We start from the raw sequence: 23,814 nt of genomic DNA, 5'->3' as shown, positions 1-23,814 counted from the left end.
AGGAAACATCCTACCATGGGGTTGGCAAATATGGAATGTCCAGACGTTCCCAGGTGGAAGACAGAGAGCAGCGAGGTGCACCTCGACAGATGCTGCTGCTACGTCCTGCTGTTTGAGATGCAGAATTTATTCCATGATGAGTGGTATAGACACCTGGAGTGGAAGTGTGTGTTGCTGGGTACACCAGCAAGTGAATCTCTTCCACTTGGCTAGAGAAGTAGTCCTGGTGGATGGTTTCCTGCTGCCAAGTAGAACCTCCCTTACTGGCTCCAAACATAGGAGCACCATGGGGTTTAACCCATGTAAACCCATGTAGTTTAACTCCATGGGATTTAACTCATGTTAACTCCAGGCTGTGAGGTGGAGGGACTGGAAGTCTAGATGATAGAAGTGACCATGGTCCTGAGTGATCAGATCAGGGCAGAGTGGTGTCCACTAAGAGCTCCAGAAGTGTGGTGTACCAGTGTTGATGGGGCCATGCTGCGGACAGCAGAATTTTGAGCAGCACCTTGTGTACGAGTGGCACCGGTGGGAAGGCATACGTGAGATGGTCTCCCCAGAGTAGCAGAAACATGTCCTCAATTGAACCCAGGCTGTGTTTCTGGAAGGAGCAGAACATTGGGCACTTCCTGTTGCTCCAGATTGACCTGGGGAAATCCCCAGCTTTGGAAGATGGGATGAAGAACATCTGGATGGATGGACCATTTGTGGTTGCAGAACGATCTGCTGAGATGATCCGCTAGCTCGTTCTGCGCTCCTTGGAAATAGGACACCTCCAGGTGAATGGAGTGATCTATGCAGAACTCCCATAGTTGGAGGGCTTCTCAATATAGGGGGGAGGAACGGGCTCCTCCCTGTTTGTTGATGTAAAAGATGGTAGTGGTTTTGTCAATCATCACGGCCACGCTTTGGCCTTGCAGCCAGGACTGGAAAGTTTGATATGCCAGTCGCACTGCTCTGAGCTCCTGATATTGATATGAAGGGACAGCTCATCCTGTGACCACAGGCCCTGTGTTCGGAGATCTCCCAGATGTTCCCCCCAACCCAGATCCAACGTGTCCATTACTAGAGACAAGGAAGGCGGGTGGACTGTTGAAGGGGACAGCTTCTCATACCATCTGAGGGTTGAGCCCCCAGTGTAGGGACTCGAGCATGTGTCCTGGTACCGTTACTACCAAGTCCAGACTGTTGCGCCCCGGGTGGTATATCTGGGCAAGCCATGCTTGAAGGAGTCAGCCTCATTCTGGCATGCCTGACTATGTACGTGCAGGCCAGCATGTGTCCAAGGAGACTCAGGCATGCCCTTGCAGTAGTGGTCGGATACTGCCTGAGGCTTTGAATAATGTGCGTCATGGCCTGGAAATGGGTCTCTGGCAGGAACGCCCTTGCTTGTACCAAGTCCACTGAGTCCAGTTCCAATGAATTCTATTCTTTGGGTTGGTGATAAGGTTGACTTGTTCATGTTGAGGAGGAGTCCCAATCTCTCAAAAGTGGACCTGACCAATCATACATGAGACTCTACCTACTCCCTGGTATGGCCCCTGAGCAGCCAGTAGTCTAGGTATGGGTGTACCTGCATTTGCCTCCTCTGGAGGAAGGCTGCTACGACCGACATGCACTTAGTGAATACTCGGGAGTGCTGTCGACAGACTGAATGGGAGGTCCATGAACTTGATAGTGTTTGCGGTTGAGCACAAACCGGAGAAAATGTCTGTGCTCAGGTTAAATGGCTATGTGAAAGTATGCATCTTTCATGTCAAGGGCTAATAGAGATAATAGTGCTCAGGGAGACCATGTGGAACTTCAACTTCACCATGAACTGGTTGAGTTCTCACAGGTCTAAAATGGGTCTTAGACCCACCCTCTCTTTGCCTTGGAGATTAGGAAATAATGGGAGTAGAAACCCTTGCCCCTTAGCTCCAGAGGAACCTTCTCCACTGCCCCTATGGTGGGGAGCGATTTCACCTCCTGGATAAGGAGTTGCTCATGAGAGGGGTCCCCGAAGAGGGATGGGGAAGGGGGTGGGAGGTAAGGGAAGAGCAGAATTGGAGAGAATAACATCCCACTTCTACCATGTGAAGAACCCAGCGATCCGGTGGGACCAAGCATGGCAGAAGTGGGATAGACAATTCAGAAAACATGGGTAAGGATCTGGTGGTATGGCAGGTGCACCAGCCTCGGGCGCATCTTCACAAGGCCTGTTTAAAGCCTGATGAAGATTTGGAATGGCTATGACCTTTCCCCAAAGGAGGGTTGGAAGGTTTTCACCTGCCGTTCCTGCCCCTTCATCTACAAAAATCCTGCCTCGGCCAAGGAGGATATATTATTGTGGTTGGGGCTTAAAGTGCTTGCCCTGGGTTGCCGGTGTGTGCATTCCCAATGACTTCATGGTCACCCTGGAGTCTTTCAAGCTATGCAGCTTGGAGTCTGTCTGCCCTGAGAAGAGCCCCACACCCTCAAAGGGAAGGTCCTGCAGAGTTTGCTGCATTTCCGGGGTTGGCCTGAATGCTTGAAGCATGATGTTCTTCTCATGGCCATGCATGGCTGCCTTCCCTTCCTCTATGATGGCAGAGAATTCGGCCCTAGAGTCCACGGGGATCAGCTCTTTGAACTTCAACATAGAAGTCCATGAATTGAATTTATACCTACTGAGGATAGCTTGCTGGTTAGCTATCCTCAGCTGGAGGTCCCCAGTGGCATAGAGCTTTCTACCAAATAGGTCCACCCTTTTTGCCTCCTTAAATTTCGGGGCTGGTCCTTGCTGTCCCTGACGCTCTTTCTCGTTAACTGCCGATATGACCAGAGAGCGTGGCTGCAGGTGTGAGAATAAGTATTCATAGCCCTTGGAAGGGACAAAGTATTTGCGCTCCACACCCCTGGTGGTCGGCGGAATCGAGGCTGGGGTCTGCCATAGGGTCTTCATGTTATTTTGAACAGTCGATCAAAGGCAGAGCTATCCATGATGGACCTTTGGGAGTGAGAATATCCACCCTGAGGTCCTTGGCCTTGACCACCTCCTCCGCTTGCAACTCCATGTTGCAGGCAATCGCCTAAGGAGGTCCTGATGTGCCCTATGGTCAATTGGAGGAGGGTCTAAAGCTGACGCTCCTGGCACAGCTTCATCGGGGAAGAGGATGAGGTGGTTAGAGGGGGTACTAGGTCCCCCTGCCCCTTTGGCTCCCTGACCTCCCCTTGGTCAGGGCATGCCCCTGCAGCAGTTACTTCCTGGGGGGCTGTAGCCTGACTCTGTAGCTGGTCCCATGTTGGAGTCGCCTCTGCCATGACCAAAGCCTGAATGGGCAGTTGGGACAGAGTGGCCTCGGATCCATGAGGTGTAGGCCTGTCCCTGGGAGAGTGGGGTTGTCGGTGTTCTGAGGCTATTGATCTCAACCTCCTTGAAAAGGTATCCTGGGCCTGATAAAAAGCCCAGGGGGTCCAAAAGGGCCACTGCGTCTGCCAGGCTGGCGACTTCCTTCATCACCTCTCGGACCTATGTCGACTGTGCCTTGAGTAGTACGAGTTGGCATCAGACTCCAAGGAGGCAGATCCTGATTGTGAGGACCATGGCGGTGCCGAGGCACCATGCACCGATGACTGGTGCCATGATGAGGCAGGAAACTGGTGCCGGGACAATCTCACTGGGGACCAGTGCCTGGGATCCAGCAATGGTGACTGGTAGCAGATATCTGGTGCCGGCAATTGAGGACAAAGGCCTGGCGCTGTGGGTTGGTGTCTGTCCGCTGATGTCACCGTGAGTCAGTGCTGGTCCTCTGCTGGCGCTGGGGCTTGGTGCTGGGGAGCGGTGCCATGACGAAGGCAACCGAGAGCAGTTCTGGGTATGGTGCCAAGCCGGGGACTGTGAGAGCTGCATCATAGCGGGCTTGCCTCTCAACAGTATCAGTCTTATCGGCACCAGAGGCTTGTCCCTGAGAACTGGGGGCTGTGCAGCCGTCATCTCGATGAGGTCTCTGGTGGCTTCAAAAAGTGTCTGGGGTGGAGGGTGGCTCTAGCATCTCCACCTGGCACTGCCCTGCTAGAGAGTCGCTTATGTGCCAGACTCAATCCCCTCTAGGGCACCCAAGTCAACGGCACTGACTCGTGCTGACTTGGCGCCGGATCCTTTCTGAGGAGCACCTGTGCATCCCCTGACGGTCCCGTGGGTGTCAGGTCTGATGAGTGCCCTCTTTTGGCCTTCTTGTGTCTCTTGTGCAGCACCAGGGAAGTAGAGAGGTGCCGGGCTGCTATCCCTGGAGGCGGTGCCGGAGAGCGCCAGTGCTGAGGGTCTCTTGTGCTAGAGTCCTTCCTTGGCACCGTGTCGCATACGGAAGCGCCTGGTGCTGGATCCTGGTGGTCCGCAGCTAGCTGTGGGCAGAGAGCAGATTCCATTAACAGTTGTTTTAGGCAAAAATCATGCTCCTTTTTGGTTCTTGGCTGAAAAGCCCGGCAGATGTTCTGTTCCAATGGCCACAGATGGTCAGAAGGAACTGAAGGGGAGTCGGGTCGGCAGGATCCTATATTGAGCGCCATGAGGGCGCCACTCCAGGGGGCTCCACAGATGATCCAATGGGAGCTGCTAAGGGAAAACTTTCTGACAACCTTGCACACGGCGTGTGAACAACTGATTGGAATCAACGTGAACAAGCACCCGAAGAAGAATTTAAACTTTCATTAAAAAATAAATGTGGGATCCTTGAATTTGAGAATCAGGGATTCCAGAACAGGAAGTTTTCAGTCAGAGAGACTAAGTGTGAAATCCTGGCCCCATTGAAGTCAATAGGGCTTTTGATACTGACTTCAGTGAGGTCAGGATTTCACCCTAAAACCATAGCAGCTGTAAAGGCAACTGAGGAAATTGGGGAAAAAAAACCCACTATATTAAATCCTGAAAAGACTCCAGGGAATATAAAATGATGCTTTCCCAAGACTCAGGTGGTAAGATTTTTTGGCTCCCGAGGACAGCGTTATATCGGGGTAGAGCTGTATTCCAAGAATTAGAAAACATCTATATGGAACTTAGAATACTTATTTTCACATATGTACCGTTAGAGATCACATTTAAAATGCTGACATTACATGTATGGATATCTCGGGGTGGATTTAAGAATTAAGCCCAGTTCAAATTAACTGGCAGGGAAATGGGAGATGGCAACAGCAGGACTGAATATGGGATTCTACATGAAGTAAGGGGGGTGGCCATTTAGCGGTGGGGTGAGAGGTGTATGCGTGCACTTTACACAAGCCAGAAAATGACCTGCCCACAGATCAATTGTATCTATCCATAGGCTGGATTTGCTTTCTTATATAAGCTTTCACATATACTAAAGGTCTGACAGCTTGAGAAATCACAATTCAGAAAAATGTAAAAAAAATCTATTCTGATAATCTCATGATACTCTTGTACTACCGCTTAGTGACTTAAAATTTGAGTCCCTGACCCTGTCCATTGCTAGATTATGACTGTTCTGACCTTATAAAAAGTTTAAAGAAATTAATGTACATTTATATAAAACCCTAGGAGAATATTTTAAGCAGACAACCTAACTTAATTGTTTCTATCCAAGTTCTATTTTGTGCCCCTATGCTTTGGGGAGGAGGGTTGTTCCTTTCACCATCCTTGTGAAAATGTGTCCAAATTGGCCAAACCTTTGAAAAAAATTGCAGTTCACACTTGCTAGAGATAGGAAATGCCATAATTAAAGTTGCCTACCTTTTAAGTGCTTGACTTTGCAACCTTAATGTTCTTTCAGCATAGTGTGTGTGTAATTTTATATACAGCAGCACTAAAAACCATACATATTTTATAGAACATTTTTTTTTAAATGAAGGTTACTCAGTTGTAACTGGAGCTCTTTGAGATGTTCTCCGCACATTCACATTCTTGGGATGCACTGACGGTGCAGTCTGGACTGGTGGAATCTTCTAACATCAGTGGCTATTGGAGCCCCCTTGCAGCTACGGACATTCAAAGGGCAATATTATAAAAGGGGGAACGGCTCACCAGCAGTTTCTTTCACCATCTCCTCTGATCCAAAGCTGTAACAAATACTTTGAGGAAGAAGGGAAGGCAGGGAGTGTGAGTGTCTGAAGTCTATCTTGAAAAAATCCAGTTACAGGAGAGTAGCCTTTATTTCTCCTTCAAGTGGTCTCTGCACATTTCTGCTCTTGGAAGTCTGGCAAGCAGTACTCCTTTGAAGAGCAGAGAACTATAGGAGAAATTTGGTGCACTACCTACAGCTCCAGAAGAGTGATAGCCTTTTTGACCATGCTGGAATATGCTCCCCACTGCTTGTTCCCATAAAATATCATTGTAGTGTTCTCGGGAACTACTTGGATGACTTTTCCATGTAGGTGATGAGGAAAAGACTTAAGAGCAACAAATTGGACTTTCAACTTTAGAATGCTGATGTGGAGTATTTTCTCCTGGAAACCCCAGTGACAGTGAATTGTCAAATTCTTGCAATTAGCTCCCCAACCAGATTGGAGAAGTCAGAGGTGACTGGCTGACTGAATTGGGCAGTTGAATGCAACTCCTTAGACAGCATTACATTGTTGAGTTTACAACATGATGGATAGGAACACATTCCTGGCTAGTATCAAATTTCATAAATATGCTCTCTGTATTTGGAATGTAGTGTGCTTGCCAGTGCTGTAGAGGGTTCATATTTAGATGTGCATACAAGTTATGTATGTTGCTGAAACCATAAGATCCATTAGTTTGAGGAAGAACACAGGCATGAGCTCTCCTGCAGTATTTTGATTACTGCTATAGGGTAAGCATGTGGAATTTGAACTTCCTGATCAGAGTTGAACATCTGAAGGTCTAGAATGGGTTGGAAAGCTCCATCTTTCCTTGAACCAGGAAATACCTGGAATAAAATCCATTTCTCCAGAACTCTTTGGGAACTTCCTCTATGGCATCCTACTCTATTAGTGAACTTCTGATCTTAGCAAGAATGATGTGAGGGGCAAACAGCTCTACTGAAGGTATCCTCTTTTAAATATGTCAAACTAATGTCCAGTCCAATTGTAGTCATTTAAGAGTCTGTTTACTTTAGGGGAAAAAAGTTACGCCTGGTGCTCTGGCCAAATTCAAAATCCAATAATTACATCAAGGAAATAAAATGATCTCCTACTGTGCTGAAGTCTTGTGGTGTAAATGTTAAGCAGATTTATTTTGGCAGATATTTTTACTGAATAGGGAGTTAGCCGTCCTAATGAACAGCATCAAACAAAACTAACTTCTGCAAAACTGACTTGCAATGTCTAGAAAGTTCATTTTTAAAACAACCTCATGGATATGTAGTTAGGCATGATGACAGATATTGACCAATAGAGAGTGAGCAAAAGCCACAAGTCTGTTCATACTGGTAAATAATTCCTAAAGTAATTTTGATACAGCTAATTAACAGTATTTTTTTCTTTACTGCCAGGGTTATGGAAAAAAATCTTTAACCTTACTGTTCTTATGGAATTTTTGTGATTAGAGTCAAGGTTCTGTATCCACATAAGCTAGAGACAAATATAAAGCAAACTCAAAACTCAAGAGTTAGATGATCCACAAAATAGCACACATTTCAAGTCCAGTTTTTTTTTTATGTGCAATGGAAGACCACCATTATTGGCATAAAACAGGATTTTAATCTATTTAGGTATGTATTAGTAGCCACATGCAATTAGTATGCAATTTATAAGCCAATATGCAAAATGTTTTTATTCCTTAGATGCTTGTAGGCATTTTGCTACACACTGTCCTTTTGTGTTTGTACACACCCTAGCACAATGAAGTCTTGATCCCCAGGCACTATCTTAATACAAATAAACTTGGCATTTGTTTCAGCAAAATAAATGTAACTTATCATCTAAGATATTGAGTTTCAGTAATAAAGGAAATTAAATTAATGGAGAAAAATTACAAGCCTAGATAAAGAATTAGGGTAGCGATGGGTGGAAGACACTAACAGTTACCACTCATTATGATACAGATAGCTCATTTTGGGGTACAGTCTGCCACTCTTATATTGAACAACATTTTATTCCACAGTTACCCCAGTTGCAATATTATTACTTACTCAGTAAGGATCTAAGCAACTGAGAGAGTAAGGATAGCAAAACCTGGCCCTTGGGAAAATTATTTAACCTGAGCTGTTTAGATAAATTTACATTATTAGACATCCATTCAGAAAACTGTGCTGTTTGGCTTCTGGAAAGATTCATGCATAATTTTTTTTGTACTGCTAAGAGGATTTTTTTTTTAAACTCAGCATAAGTAATTTCTACTTAGCACTTACAGGGCTTTGCATCTTCAAAATACTGTACAAACATTAATCCTCACATTGCTATCAAGTTGATAGGTTTCATACCCATTTTACTGATGAAGAAATAGGTTAGGTGATTTGCCCAAAATCATGCAGTAAGCCACGGGCATCAAAACTCATGAGTTCCTGTCTCCCAGTCCTGATCTAGTGGTCAGAGCATCAGGTACTCTGATGAATAGGTCATCTTAGAATGCATTTAGAGGAGACTGTAGGTTCCTCATCTGGTTATCATCACTATCAAGATCTTCACAAACACTCTGTAGTGGATAACACACCAAAGGGCAATTGTATTAATAATTAAAATTTCCAAATAAGTTATTAGTGACAGGGTTTGACTGGAATATGCAGATAAGCGCCTGCCAGGTCCACATTGGAGAGACTGTAGTAAGAGTAGAAGTTAGTTAGTTTTCATCCTGAATTTCATCTTCATTGACCAGTCAGCCTCTTGAAATTTAAGATGGCAGGACTCCTCCTGATCTTTTTCTTATTATAAACATGAAGTAGAAACCTTAGCACCTTTCTGGCCCAGTTACTAAATCACTCATTTTAGAAACCAGATAGTAAAGATAGCATCAACATTATCCAGAAGTTAGCGGGAACAAGCTGGGGATCAACTGTCCCAGTTCTATGAACATCAGCTTTGGCCCTGGTGTACTCAGTTCACCGGTGTGAACAAAAAGCTGCCATATCCAAATTGTGGATAGGCAGGCTGACTCTGAGCATGCGAATCATTACAGGAACTTTAAAATCAATGCCTTTACCATCGCTTTCTGTATTAACAAATATTGATCCTCCATTTAGTTATATAGCCACAGCACGAGAACTTAAACATGCCAAAGACTACCCAGAAGTTCCCATCAGGCAGGTTATGGACAACATACACCAACAACAGCTGAAATTGTGAAAACCACTGTGGACCTGACATGCGACCACTTCATGTCCTTGGTTCTGGCCAGGGAATGGCAAAGTGCCTGGATCTCATCCACCATTCCAAACAAGCACGTTATCACTGACCCAACAAGCCACCCTCACAGTTTCGATCTATCATGCAGACTTTGGACCACACTGAACTGCACGCAAACAAACCACGGCAGATGCAGCTACTTGACGCACAAATGGAAAATCAAAGTCTCCCCTTTGTGCAACCGCAGTGAACATCCAAACCATCACACATGTCGTAATGCAGTGCCCCAAATAAAGATTCCAAGGTGAAATGGATGATATCCACATCATAGAGGAGATCTTGAAATGGCTTATGGACTTTCAACTGTATCTATAGAATGTTGCTCTGCAGACACCATAGGCATGTGGAAGAGAGAGTGTAGATATATCCTGAGTTCCTTCCCCTGATGCAACAAGACCCTGTGGCCTGGAAGCATTCACAACAAAGCTCCTCTTCTCCTCTCCCGAGAGGGTGCCTTGTAGATGGATCATTTCTTGACCTTTGGCTTGCTCTGTTTGGTCTGCTCCATTATGACAGGTAAGGAGGAACAGACACATGGAAAGAATTTAGTGCATGGCCCATTCAGGGAGTAAAGCCCATGAATTTTTAGTCCCCCAGGGCAAAAATGAATGTAAGGAGGAGAGAAGTATTTTGCATGCTGCTGGATCCAAATAAATAAATAAATAAGCATTAAAAGCTAGGATTGCAAATGATGAAATACAAAGGCTAATACCCACTCTGCACTGCCATAGCATCTGCTGCAAGGGAAGAAAAAAGTGGCTACATCCTAGAGCCTCATCGATAAATTTGAATTCCCTCCAGTATTTGCAGAAAGCAAGGCATGGGCGAAACAACTCAGAAAAGGGGAGAAATTGAGATCTAGAAAGCCAGTGATATATTTGATATAAGACAACCTCGAACAAGTTACTCTAAGCAGTTTCTCCAATACTTAACTAAAATTGACACTTCAGTTTTATCTGGGTTCTCTCCCAATATTAGAATTACAGTATGATAAATCAAAGTCATTTCAATAAAACAGATCTGTAAAAATTCCTGGATTTGTTCATGTACTTCAGCAAGTTTGCCCCACTGGTTGTTGGATTTTCTAAAGCATACGACTGTGTAGATTTGGATTGCTGTGGGGTTCATATATTTATCAAATAATATTTAAACTAATCATCACACTCTTCCCCCATCTCAGTGAAGGCAAACAGCTTAAGGCAAATTTGGGAGTTTCTAGGCCAAGACATTTGATATATTGCAATTTTTAAAAATCCTCCCCATGTGAAAGGTCTGATTTTTTGAACCTTGCCAAAAATATTGTACAATTGTTCAAACTTTCCAGAAAAAATGTACGGTGGTTTAAACTGTTAAATAATGTATTATATATTAGTAGCAGAAAACCCATGCTGTCACAGGTATGGGCTGTTGGGCCAGCTGTAGTCTTCCTCATACAACCAATGAAATTGTTGCATGCAAATTAACTGAAGAGCAATGTTGGGTGATTAGCTGAGTTACCTCTGATAGTACAATAGTCTAGGTCTCTTGGCATGGCATAGATACATGCCTTCTGTCACACACGTGTAATTTGTAAAGTCAAAATGGCTGGGAATTTAAAATTCAACGGCAACAGACCACAAAACTCTGTGCAGGAAGCAGCGGCCAGCACATCCCTCGGCCTGCGCCGCTTCCCGCAGCCCCCATTGGCCTAGGACAGCAAACTGCAGCCAGCGGGAGCAGCGATCAGCTGAACCTGTGGACGCGGCAGGTAAACAAACTGGCCCGGCCCGCCAGGATGCTTACTCTGGCGAGCCATGTGCCAAAGATTGCTGATCCCGGCTTTAGACAGACAAGACAAGATTCCCTCCTGAAGGTGCTTACAATCTAAATACTGTGAGGGCATGCATGCGGTGTACAGTATAAGTCCATCCTTATAAAGAATAAGCTCTTTAGCCCAGACAACTTAAATTCACTATTAGGTAAAATCTAATTAATACTTAAAACTATCTTAATTGCATTTTACCTCAGTTGATTTCTTGTTTCTCTTTCCCTATTAATGTAACCAAAACCCGACAAGTTTGTTTGACACGTTCTGTAGTTTGATTAGTTTTCCCAGTATCAGCTTTATTATTTAATTGATAACCTAATTTTATATGTATAGTCAGCACGTGCTCTAGATTTGGTTGCGATGTTCCTTATTTTTGCATCCCAAATATATTTCTAAATTGCCCATCCCAGTAATATCTGGAAGTCAATGTTATACATGTAGAAGTACATCTCCTACCTTAAGGAAATGGAACAAAGCTACCAATTCCTCACCATACTGCATCCATTTAAGGGAGACTCAAATTGAGGTGGTTTATTTTAGCAGAGTGTGGTCACCTGAAATTATGGATACCACTTTTGATTCACTTCTCCAAAGAGGAAGTATATACAATTTATTTTACAAGTCTAAGGGAATTAGGTGCCCAAGCCCTATTAAAATTCAATGGGAACTGGGTGCTTAACTCCTTTAGATTCTTGTAAATTCCAACCTTAAGATTCAGTTTTAAATCAATACAAATCTAAGCCTGTCAATGTCTACAACAGACATCTTACAGGCTTTATTTAAAACTGTAAAAAGTACTTGCTGTCTAGCTGTTCTAGAGGTCCAACTTTAATGTTCCATTAGTGTCAAACTGGCTATGCTTCATCAGCCAAAATATAGGTATTTATTTATAGCATTTTATGATTTACAAAGTGAAAAGCTATATTAATACTAAGCACTTTCAAAAAAGGAAAATATATGTATCAAACAGTAGTGACAACACCGGTAGAAAAAAGTTTTATTCTCCACCTTCCAAAAAGAAGTTACATATAGAAAGTAAAAACAAAATATAAATAGTGCTTGATAGTGTCATTTAAATACAATTGTATTCAAAATAAAATTTGAGAGGAGTCATTATGAAATGTTCAGTCTCCATGCAATCATATCAGAACACAGCTGAGCCTCAGCAATTTTCAAAGTAATTTGTCTGTAAAGGGCACCGCTCACTGTTCGGTTCATACCCAATGCACTTTGCTTCTGTTCGTTTCGAAGCTCCTCTCTGAACTGCTGCACTGCTTCCTTTTTGTCAGACAAAGATGACCCTATAACCCTGCTCATTTTCTTGCCTGCCTCACAGCTCAATGTCAAGTTGTTTTCAACTTCACTTACTGCAGAGGAGAAAGAACTCCGAAGACTGTCCATTTCCTTTCCCAAAGCTAGTGCAAACTGGTCAGTAAGGATGTCCTTGCTTTCTAACCTCAGAAGTTTTACTTTGCAGGTTGCTGGGAGAACTCCAAGGAGGCTATGAAGGCACTGGAACAAGATAGTTTGATTTCTGTAAAATAAAACAATCATCAACACACAGATACAATTCTTTCAAAATTCGTTACTGAAACTGTACAATGAAGCTACTTTAAATTGACTGAGGAAATTACCTATACATCTTATTGTGTAAATTTTTTAAGTTATATTTCCTACAGGTGGAAAGGCAAGCAAAATCTTCCTTTTGGAGCCTGTCAACTACTGTATAGCTAATGAATTAATGCTAAGCAGACTTGTGCAACATCAGCAAATACTCAGTGCTGAAATATATACAGATCTGTCGCATCTTAGGTGCATTTAACATGCACAATTTCAGTTTTACGCGGTCGGCAAAAAGAAAAAATAAACAAAAAAAAGAAAAATAATTTAAATACTGTTTCTGTAGTGCGGGCGATTCCGCCTGCCATTACACTAAATATAATTTTGACCATACGCGATTTTCGCTTTAGGTGCTGACTGCGGAACGCAACCCCAGCGTAAGATGAGACAGACCTGTACCCACAGTTAAGAGTGAAGTGTGTCATCTGTTTCTGGGAGAAGTATTGGACTGTAATTAAGGGGGTGCCTATAATGTGAAGGAGATTAATGTGTTGAGTTAGTGTGTTTCATTACATGCTGAGCCAGAAAGAAGTTACAATGTGTTTTGTGTGGACATTAAAGTATAGTAAAGAGGTTACAGAGGGAATGGGTATGTTGCACTTAACCAGCCTTAATTCCTTTAAAAAAGTGTTTTAGTTTATAATTTCCTGTTTTTTTTCCCCCAAACACAAGAGGAGGAGGGTATAGGAGTGGGCAGGGATGCTGCTCCCACAATTTCCGTTATGGCATGCGAATGTAGACTCATAGGCCATATGAAACTCAGGGAAGACAGAATAGCCTGTCAAATGCTACATCTGCTGTGCTAGGCCAGCCCCAGATCCTCAGAAGAGAGGAATCTTTGATGCCACAGAGTTTAGACAGAGACTTGAAAGCGCCCAGTATATTGCATGCTATCCCTGACTGAACTGGTGTTTACATCATAGGCTATCTTCAGTTTCCTGTACATTTTTTAACCACAGAATAGAGGGCCTGCCATTTTTCTCCAAGGCATTCTGATTTCAGTCCATTTGAAGACAAGGGAAGATGAAGAAAGCTTTATTTCCACATGACAAGGCTTTAGTGAAATAGTGGCCATCTTCACTTAAGATGGCCTATGGCTTCAGTCTCATAAATTATATGAAATAACTATTAGAATGAGAGTTAATTATAAGTATAAGGGCAAAGCGATACAGTTAAGTTAATAACTTTGATTAGAGATATAACCTGAATTCCTCAAATGTGCACTTGGGACTAGTTTTCAATGAATTAATTACATGGAAAGTTTGAAGGATAACTAGCCAGTGGTTTGCTAGCAAAATGGATAAAAACAATGGCGAGACACAGTTTCTTAAAAAGACCGATATTGAATCAGTTTTCACTAGCGGATTTATTCAGAGTTCCTCAGATGATTCAATCTTTACTCAAATAACGTTCTTTAAATTTGGTGATGATACACTGTATTCTTCATATGCAACAAAGAGGCTAATCCCTACTTTGAGCGAAAACTGAGCCCACTATAGTTATAAAGGCACATCAGTAATACCTTCTCTTTACTCTGCCTTTTAGACTGAATTCTTCAGGGCAGGGAAATGTACCATATTTCATGCTTGAGAAGTATCTAGCATACTGTGTAGGCTACCAAGCCAAATAATACTGCTATTATTAACACAGTACTTGGCCTGATGGAAGAATTTCTGTGGCCTACCCATTTCTCAAACAGGTAAGATCCAAACATGGATACATGCTAGTTCAACTGATCCACACTGAGAAAAATAACCAAGGGGCAATCGTGACTATTCAGACAAAGATCTATACGATCATTTATTAGATTTTGAGGACAGGAATTAATCAGCACTGCATACAGAATATTGAATTAAAAGTCACTTTGAGGTGTTAAGTGAAAAAATGGTTAATGATCAGATCATCATTTGTAGATTTCTTATTTTTAATCACAGTGTTAAAGATAAGGGCAAATTTAGTTTTATTTAAATAAAAGTTATATTACTACCTTTTAGTGAAATTCAGGACTTTCCTGAATTGACAATCTTGCAATTCAAACTGAACTGCTATAAACTGAAAAAAGTAGGGAACTCATGAGAGTTGCAGATATTTTCACTCTCCAAACTGCCTCATGAAGTTTGCATATAAGAAACCCTACAGGAAAGCTTGCAAACTGCTAAACTTTATCTGTTTACTGAATATCTATGGTTAGCAGTGAGAAGATTCCAACTCCTAGTGCCAAGGGAATCTAGCCAGAGATCTGACTCAGAGACATGTATTATTTTCCAAGGGTAGTAAGCAAAGACAACCCTTAAAGTTGCTGAACATACATTATTGCACACTCATGGAACAGTAAATTTTGACATATTAAATAGCATTAGTCCTGTATATAGTTTGATTTTATGCACAGGTGTCTGGGCAGAGCACAAATGATTGCAAAAGGTAATCCAATCAGATCTTCTAATAGGCACAGGATGGTAATTTAAAAATAGTCCTAAATGGCTGTCACTGCTATGCTATGCATATTACACTATGGCAAAATAATTACAATGAAAAAATGATATTCTGCCTCAAACTCAAGTTATAGAGGATGTGACATTGCACCCCATATTCTTCATAGTGATATTGCTATATGATCAGAGCATAATTCTGATGCAAGATAAGCCATATGAGGTGCCATTGGAAAAGTTATGATTTGCTGAATATGATTTCTTAAAATCATATACATCATTGCATGTATGATGTATCATTTTTGTATCTGAAGTTATATATACTATGTATCTGTATTTCAAATGTACTTACACCTGGGTAACGCCCATGAGACAAGATGCTTTCAGTCTAGATAGCTCGTTGGGAAGGGCCTATTCAGAGCAATGAGCCATTAGGGAAAACAACAGGCCTTAGGAGAAGCTTATCACCCACCTGATGAGCTATCCTGAGAATGTTAGACAGCCTATGAGTGATGGCTGCTATGACTCTACAAGGACATGTGACCAGGCCCCATGATGCCGAAGTCCATCTTGGAACGTCAGTATTTTTCCACAGACTGGGCTGGGAACCAAGCTTTGGAACAAAGGATTCCCACCATATGCAAAAGCTATATAAGGCAGGGAGTGACATCATCTGGCCTTCTTCAGTCCCCACACAAGACTACACCTGGAAAGACCTGAGGAACAAAGACTGAACTGGGGGAAGTGCTGGACCCAGGCTAAAGGGATTTTTAGCCTGTGAATGAAACACCTGGGGATTCCAAGCTGTGAAGCAAGTGCAGCTTGCCCCTTAACAATCTGCAGCCTGCTTATATCATCTCTTAGGGTGAGAATCTGCTAATTCGTATCCAATCTATCTAGTATATTAAGCTTAGTTTGTGTTTTTTGTTTCTTTGTTGGTAATCTGCTTTGATCTGTTTGCTATCCCTTATAAATCACTTAAAATTTATCTTTTGTAGTTTATTAACTTGTTTTGTTTTAATCTAAATCAGTGAGCTCTGACTGGAGTGCTTGGGGAAAAAAAATCTCTCGCTTGGTTACCACAAGTGTGCATTGTTCTCGTCACACTGAGGGAGAAGTGGACCAGGTATTATACTGGCCAGATTTGACCAGGGCAGGATGGTACTGCTCTGGGGTCCAGGCTGGGAATCTAATGGTTAGAGAGCCTGTGTGTAACTGCAGCTGGGTGTGTCCGTACCTGTATGAATGCTGGTGAAAGTGCAGGCTGGAGGGCTTTGCAGATTGTCACAACAGTACAGTATGAGAGGGAGCCCAGAATGGTGGATCAGGGGGCTCAGTGGTACCCCAGCTCCAGATAGCACCCCAGAGGGAACCCATCATATAGGTCTTGGTATTCCCTAAGCTTTCCAACTACTATTACCTGCAAAACAATGTTAAAGTTCCTTCAAATGGAGTTTTTAGATTCCAGTTAAAGACAGTGCCACGCAGACTTCCCAATTTATGACAAAACATATTTTCAGGCCATTCCTTGATTGGCATACACTCCATTTGTGACAGTAGCCACATGTTCACTGGAGTCAGTGTGCAGTCAGATGAGACTATCTGAAAGGAGAATTTGAGAGATACTGCAAGAATAGAAAATATATCTTCCATGGTGCCTGTAAAAGAAAAAATATGAAAGGGTATTAAATTTAAGTATTTAAATACACCTCTTCCCTGATATAACGCTGTCCTCGGGAGCCAAAAAATCTTACTGCGTTATAGGTGAAACCGTGTTATATCAAACTTGCTTTGATCCGCCGGAGTGTGCAGCCCTGTCCCGCCCCTCCCCCGGAGCACTGCTTTACCACGTTATATCCGAATTTGTGTTATATCAGGTCACGTTATATCAGGGCAGAGGTGTATTTTACTAGTTAAATACTGATCAAAATGTGTTTTCCTTTCAGATTTCAATATCTCTTTTTTACTGCTATTTCAAGAAAGCTGGAATTGGGACGTTTCAATGTTTCCATGGTCACAAATGATATCTACCTTGCTTACCTAGCAATGGTATGTCCCTCTTGCTTTATCTTACATCAAAACCATCACCCTTGGATTCTACTTCACCTCACAAGTCTACCAAAGCATGCAGACCTCCCTAGGGAATTCCCTTCCCACCACCTTCGTATTGGGGTTCTTAGCAAGCATCCAGGTCAGCAGACAATGGGCCTCCTGGATATTAGAGAGTTGTAGGGAAAAACATTGTTTTGCCAAGAGACTTATCAATAGCCTACTGTGATATTAGTGTGATTGGTGGACTTTGGCTATTGATAAAGTAGCTCCTAAACAGTCTCCTCTTCCCTGGCTTTGCCTTTAGAGATGACAGAGAATTTTGGATTCCCTGCAGCTGATTGAGAGAGAGACGAGAGATAACTATATCACTAGAGAGGGAAGTCTGATTCTAAAATGGTTTTATGTATGGCTGCATTTCTGAACAGGAGTTTCTTCAATTGTTTCAGTGTCATTTGTATGAGGCAATCTCAAAATTTCTTGTTAGTTATCTCAGGAAAAATATTTTGTTATATAAATTGTTTATATGAAAGTTAAATATCTCATACTTAGAGGAGATAAGCAGCAGAGTCTGTACCTTTAAAGACATTTTGCTCCCCCTCTCCTCCTCAGAGCAAGCTCTAAGATTTGCCATATAAAATTGTTTGTCAGCTCCTTTTGAAGAATGAGTTTTAAAATGGTGCCCCTTGTTCCTCTATTAAACAAGAACAAACTGGAGCTCCCAAATTACCTTCTCCATATCATTCTCTTTTTGTATACCTCTTTCCTATCCCATCATCCCCTTATTTAATTCCTCTAAATTAAAAAAATCTCAGCCTTTTCAATTTCTACTCATGTAGAAGTCTTTCCATGCCTCTAGAGATGTCACTTGTCTCTGGGCATCTTCTATGTCTGCTACATCTTTTTTTGTGAGAAGATGACCAGAATTGAATGCAGTATTCAGGGAGAAGGCATTGATTTATAATGGGATAACATCATTATATGTAAAACTGATATCCTAAACATTGTTTGCTTTTTGATCACCAATGTGCATTGAACAGAAAAAAGTGGATTACGGTTATTTTGATCCCGGCAAAGTTTAAGCAGAGCTGGTAAGAAAATTTCAGACAAAACTGTATACACTGTTTTGCCAAACCTGAAAATTTCTTGTGAAAGTGAGTCAAGTTCAACAACCTTTTGATGAGCATTTGCCAAATCACAGACAGTTGCCTGGTTCCCTGCCTGCTCACCTGGTCAGCTTCTGGGGAGCTGTGCCATGCAGATCATGAATCCCAGGATTTCAGGGTCCGTGGCTCCAGAGCAGCCCCACTATATCAGGGTTCCCAAGATTCCTGCCGGTAGCCTGAAAGCCCTGGGGATTCTCAGGATTTCCTGCTGTGGAGGGATTAACTGGGGCTCTGCTCCTGGTGCCATGGCAGGGAACCTGGCAGACTGGAGAATCCTGGCTGAAGCCAGGGCTCTCAGGACTTCCAATGTTTTCTGTCATGGAGTTGGGAGACTGGAATGAGCTCCCAGGGTCTGCAACTTTGGGGCACTTTCCATGGCAGGGCTGCCCCAGCACAGTACACCCTGAGCAGGCCTTGGGAGCCAGGCAGCTGCTGAGTGAAACTGACAGTCTCATTTTTCACCCGACAGCAGTTGGATGGGAGACCACATTTTATTTTGGAAATACCACGTGTCAGCATTTCTGAAATGACATTTTTTCAGAATTTTCAGGTCACAAGAAGTTTTGAAAAAATTTGTTGTGTTCCACAACCAAATTTCAAAGTGTCAAAATTTCTCAAACCAGAAATTCCTCAACTAGCTCAAGTTATATGAAGATCAAATTATTCTTTCCAGGATACATTACCTTCCATTCATCATCTGCCATCACAGTGCCAACTGACTTCGTTTTGTTAGGTCCCTTTGAAGTTCCTCAGTCTTTTCTAAATAAAGAATCTAAATTTTATGTTACCTCCAAATTGTGCACTGCTCTCCACCTTTTTAAGATCAATAAATATGTTTAAACACTAAACCTAGTACAGAACCTGGGAGCAACTCACTTAACATTTTTCCATATTGAGAACACATTTTTCCTACTGTTTTCTGTCTCAGTCAGTTTCTAATTCATGACTTTGTAATGAAATTAAACATTTTGATAAAAATGATCACAACATGAAAAAATGAGAATATGGCTTGAAAACAAAGATGATTAAATTAACCAGCTCTTATGACTAATGTGAACAAGTCGATGCATTACATATTTACCTGTAGAATGACTATTATTTCTTAGCAAGTTTACTGAATATTTTCCACTTGAAATATCTTCCAGACATAATGAAATTTTCCCACATAGTAAAGTCAGTTGTCTGCTTTCCTGCAGGTTGCCATCTTGATATTTTCTCTTGTTAGCATGCAGTAGTATCATACAACATATATCACGGAATGCCAGCAGCGGTGAAAGGCGGGTAACAGCAACAAATGTCTTTGCCCCATCTGACAGAATTTTAGAAGGTCTTCCAGGGAACTCTTTTTTCAGATCATTCTTGCTATGGAAGTCCAATTTTATCCTTTTTGGTTGTGGTTCCATTTGGCATGAGGAGATAGACAATGCTGAGAAAGTCTTATTCAGTTTAACTATTTTACTCTGACACTCAATAACTGGAGAAACTGAAGTGAAGTCATGCTCCATTACCAGAGATAAGCTGACATCATTCAGTGACCTGTAAAACCCATACAACATTATTGTACTTCAAATTCACATTTTATAGTCAGACAAATATAATCAAAGCTTTGCAAAGATGCGTACTGACATTTAGTGCTTTAACCTTTTGGAGATTCAAGATTTTATACTGTCAGCGGAATTACCAAAGAACAGATGAATTGATCAAAAATCTTTAACATACTTTCAGACTAATTCATGTGATAGTGCAAAGGTGTCTGGTAAGAACTTTGAAGGTATATTTTAGCATATACTTTACCCAACACAGTATGCATGGAGTTAGGTTTCAAAAACACAGGCTGGGATTTTCAGACGAGCCTACAGGAGCTAGGTGTCCAATTCCTATTGGAAGTTAATAGGATCTCTGTGCTTAATTCTCTTAGATGTCACTGAAAATCCCAGTTACAAGTTTGTGTAGATGAATAATTAAAGTTTATTTTTAAATTTTGTTTTAAAAAGTATATGTATTTATAATGCAGTCTAACATGCAGAACAGCAACATTCTTTCCTTCTTTAAAATCTGTTGAAGGATAGGGCCCTTCTGCTACTCCACACTTAATTTTAGAAACGTCTATGTAGTTTTGTTCAAATAGTGGGTGAATTTCAAATTAAGATTCTAAATTACTACACTATTTAACTTAATAGATATGATACAGTGCTCTGTGAAATTTGTGAAATGCTCTATTCACTTTAATATAACTATGTACTGTTCTCTCACAAGGGCCCTTAAATGACTTGAAACAATGTTTTTGTTAATTTCGTCAGTCAACTAAGCTTCAAGCTATGAGTCAGATTTAAAAGACTCGTGTTTAAGAGTTTTCTTTGCAGTGAGGTAACATCTTATGCTACAATACAACACTGCAATTTTGCTCAAAAGGAAGGGGAAATGTTTTTAGGCACAGGCATCACTAATTAAATATTCTGTGGTCCATTAAAAACAATTACTATGTTAAATACCAAATTACTACCATCAGAGCTAAAAATTAAAACTTAAAAGTGAAGACAACCTCTTCCCCCAGTAGCTCTTAGAGATGAAGATGAAGTCAAGGTTTTTTTTTTTAATAAAGCTATAGCAATTTGGCACTTGAGAGAGACTATACCTATCGCTCAGGCACAGTGGCTAAAGGGCTTAGCAGGTCAGTTCTCTCAGTCATTGGACACATTTTCAGTGGCATCGTCCTAAAGCATAACTTTCCGAACTTCTTCCACATTGCTTGTGGGAATATATATAGGTCAAAAGGTGAGAGCGCTGCCTCTAACAAGCAATATATGTTCCTGTGTCAAGTTCATGAGTTTCAAGTATTTACTTTAAACCAAGTTTTCAAATTAAATACTTGCTAATTATATTTTTCTAGGACGTAAGTGATATTAGTGAACACCCTCTAGGGATGGACAATGTTCAACTAACTATGAAAATGAAGATACATAACAGAATAAACAAGCCATTTTAAAGAAAGTTAGTTTTATTTAATTTATTTATACATACATATGAAGTGCTACAAATTTATTTACACTTGATTTAAATCATGTGGGATTGCCAAATTTTTATTTGACTTCATACCAAACTGTAACATAATTCAATTTAGAAGACTAACACGGAGTATCTGGATACACGTCACGTGGCCAGATGTTACAAATGTTATGGTCAACAAAAAGTCTGCAATGTTTTCTCCTGTACTTTTCTCTTAAAATGACATGGACTCTTGCCAAGAATTGAAACAGAAACAAACATTTTTAGATTTACTGAAGGAACTATGCTAAGGCAACAGTAAGGGTACAGTGAAAAATAAATCCAGAAGTGCAAACGTTAAGGAACTTTTAGCTTTGATGTAGCCACACTGCACATAGTTAGTGTATTATTACGTTCAGTTTTCTTGCTTCCTATGTAGTTTAAAATTTATTTAAATTTATAATGGAGTTGCTAATCCATGGCTCTTTTACAGTTAAAGTGCAGCTTGTGGAGCTCCCCACGTCCCCTCTTCCCCTCCGTATTCTCCATACACCAGGCTCAGGGGGAGATCAGGGTGTTTGCCCTGCGGCAGGGTGGTGGAACTAGAGGTTCTGCCAGAGACAACTGGTGCCTTCTAGTGGAGGGGCACAATCTAAAGGTTTGTTCCCTCTCCCCGCAACAGCTTGATTCACCCCCAAACCCTGACACGCTTCCCCCCTTACTCTCAGCTGCCCCTTCCCGCAGCTTCCAGATCTTAGCTCTGCAGGGAGAGGAAGCAGCAAAAGCGGTAGCTCTCCTTGCAGCTCTCAGCTGTTTGTCGCTGCCTCTCCCTACATCTATAGCTCCCAGCTTGCCAGCTCCACCAACTGCCATGCAGAGAGTGGGCCTGGCGCCACCATGTGACTGAGTGGGACCAGCAAAATCTTGGCAAAAATCGGGGAACCCTGTGTGTCTCCCCCCCATGCACCTTTGGCTTCTGCCCAATGAGGAGGAGGGTCTTGGGGTTTCAGCCCCACGGGGCATGTCTGCTAGGGCTAGTGGCTTCAGCAGGAACAGGGCTGAAGCCCTGAGCCTGGGCAAACGTCTCCCGCACAACTGAAGCCCCAAGATCACCCTCCCTGCAGGGCTGAAGCCTTGAGCCCCGGGCAGGTGCCTCCTGCGTGGCTGAAGTTCCAAGACCCTCCCACCCTACAAGAATGAAGCCTGGAGCCCCAGCAGGTGCGTCCCGGCTCTTGAACTTCTGAAAATTGTCATATGTGACCCAGAGGGTAAGTAAGTTTGGCCACTCCTGGTTTATAACATAAAAATATAGATTTCTAAAGCACAGAAAGTTACAAGTCCAATTTTTAACTTTGTAACTGCAGGATCCAACTTATAGACTAATTTATTAGAATGTATTTACTTACAAGTTAGGTGATTCTGTTATTTTTACTCCAATTACCAAACTGTCATCCACCACACGTTGCCATAATTTCTCTATGAGATATTCTGAGACCTCAGATGTCAATGTCTTCTTTTTACCAAGAGGATGAAGATTTTCTGTATCATCCCAGAGCGAAACAAGACCTTCCTTACAGAAAAAAATATCTGTTTAAATAATTGAAGTGCATATAGTATAATTCTTTTACTGCAGTAACTAAGTGTTTTTACTTTCCTGATTACCAAAAAGTATTCAGCTGGTCATGAGGATGAAACAGAATTTTACCTGGAATGTGCTATACCTGAAGTATTAATGGAAATCTACAGAAACTAATTCTATCCTCTACAATAAATGTAAGATGTGTTTATCTAACTGTGCTTTGCCATGAACTCCTCAAATGCATTAAGAAACTCAAAATTCATCCTTCCATTGTGAAACTGATTATATATTTCAACAACCCTGGACTGCCACATAACCCAACTGGCTTATGTGATCAAAAGTTGTCTTGCCCTATTGCCCTCTTAATTTCTTAATAGCTTTTGGTACCTAAAACTATTAATTAGCTAGACATTGACTGAAAAGTGAGTCTTGAGATGCCCTAAAATAGAGATGCTCCAGTACAAGTTAATTGAATATGCTGCATATCTAGGGCAATATACTAAAGAGTCAGTTTCCTTAAGTCTGTCACCTTTTCAACCCACAACCGAAAAGTCAGTTTTCTACTATATACCCATCTCCAGTTAAAATAGATCATATTTCATTTTGAAAAAATATAGAAACCATGACAACACAATCTATTTTACCTCTTCTGCAGTTGGTAAGATATGCTCTCGCTCTTGGACAAGATCTATTAATGCGGAGCAAGATTCAAAAAGAACCTTCTCCTTGAGCCGTAAATGCTGCTGTAGTTCCCGAACAGAAGTGCAACCAGCCTGGGGAGGTATAAAAAAGGATGGTGATTAGACTTAAATCAGCAAAGTATAAGTGGAAGTGCCTTAGGGCCTTTCAGGTTGACATTCCACTCTAGACATTTAAGTCAAGATTTTTAAAAAATAGGGT

The 23,814-nt window shown here is 41.8% G+C and overlaps 1 protein-coding gene across 3 annotated transcripts in view; it reads right to left on the bottom strand.

The window, feature by feature from the left end:
• Window positions 1-12,073: 12,073 nt before the first annotated feature.
• The window catches only part of FANCB (FA complementation group B), a 30,706-nt gene continuing 18,965 nt past the window's right edge, over window positions 12,074-23,814 (bottom strand). For all 3 annotated transcript variants that reach the window (XM_045028583.1, XM_045028499.1, XM_045028658.1), the window contains 5 exons: window positions 23,559-23,687; window positions 22,742-22,905; window positions 19,432-19,886; window positions 16,556-16,793; window positions 12,074-12,620 (listed from right to left, as the gene is read on the bottom strand). In XM_045028583.1, the coding sequence (XP_044884518.1) occupies window positions 12,200-12,620; window positions 16,556-16,793; window positions 19,432-19,886; window positions 22,742-22,905; window positions 23,559-23,687 (1,407 nt within the window). In that variant the 3' untranslated portion in view covers window positions 12,074-12,199. The remainder of the gene's footprint in view (window positions 12,621-16,555; window positions 16,794-19,431; window positions 19,887-22,741; window positions 22,906-23,558; window positions 23,688-23,814) is intronic.

This window comes from Mauremys mutica, chromosome 1 (assembly GCF_020497125.1).
Source record: "Mauremys mutica isolate MM-2020 ecotype Southern chromosome 1, ASM2049712v1, whole genome shotgun sequence".
In the NCBI taxonomy this organism is placed as follows: domain Eukaryota; kingdom Metazoa; phylum Chordata; order Testudines; family Geoemydidae; genus Mauremys; species Mauremys mutica.
Note: the sequence above shows the minus strand (reverse complement) of the source record. Positions and strands in the feature narration are given on the sequence as shown.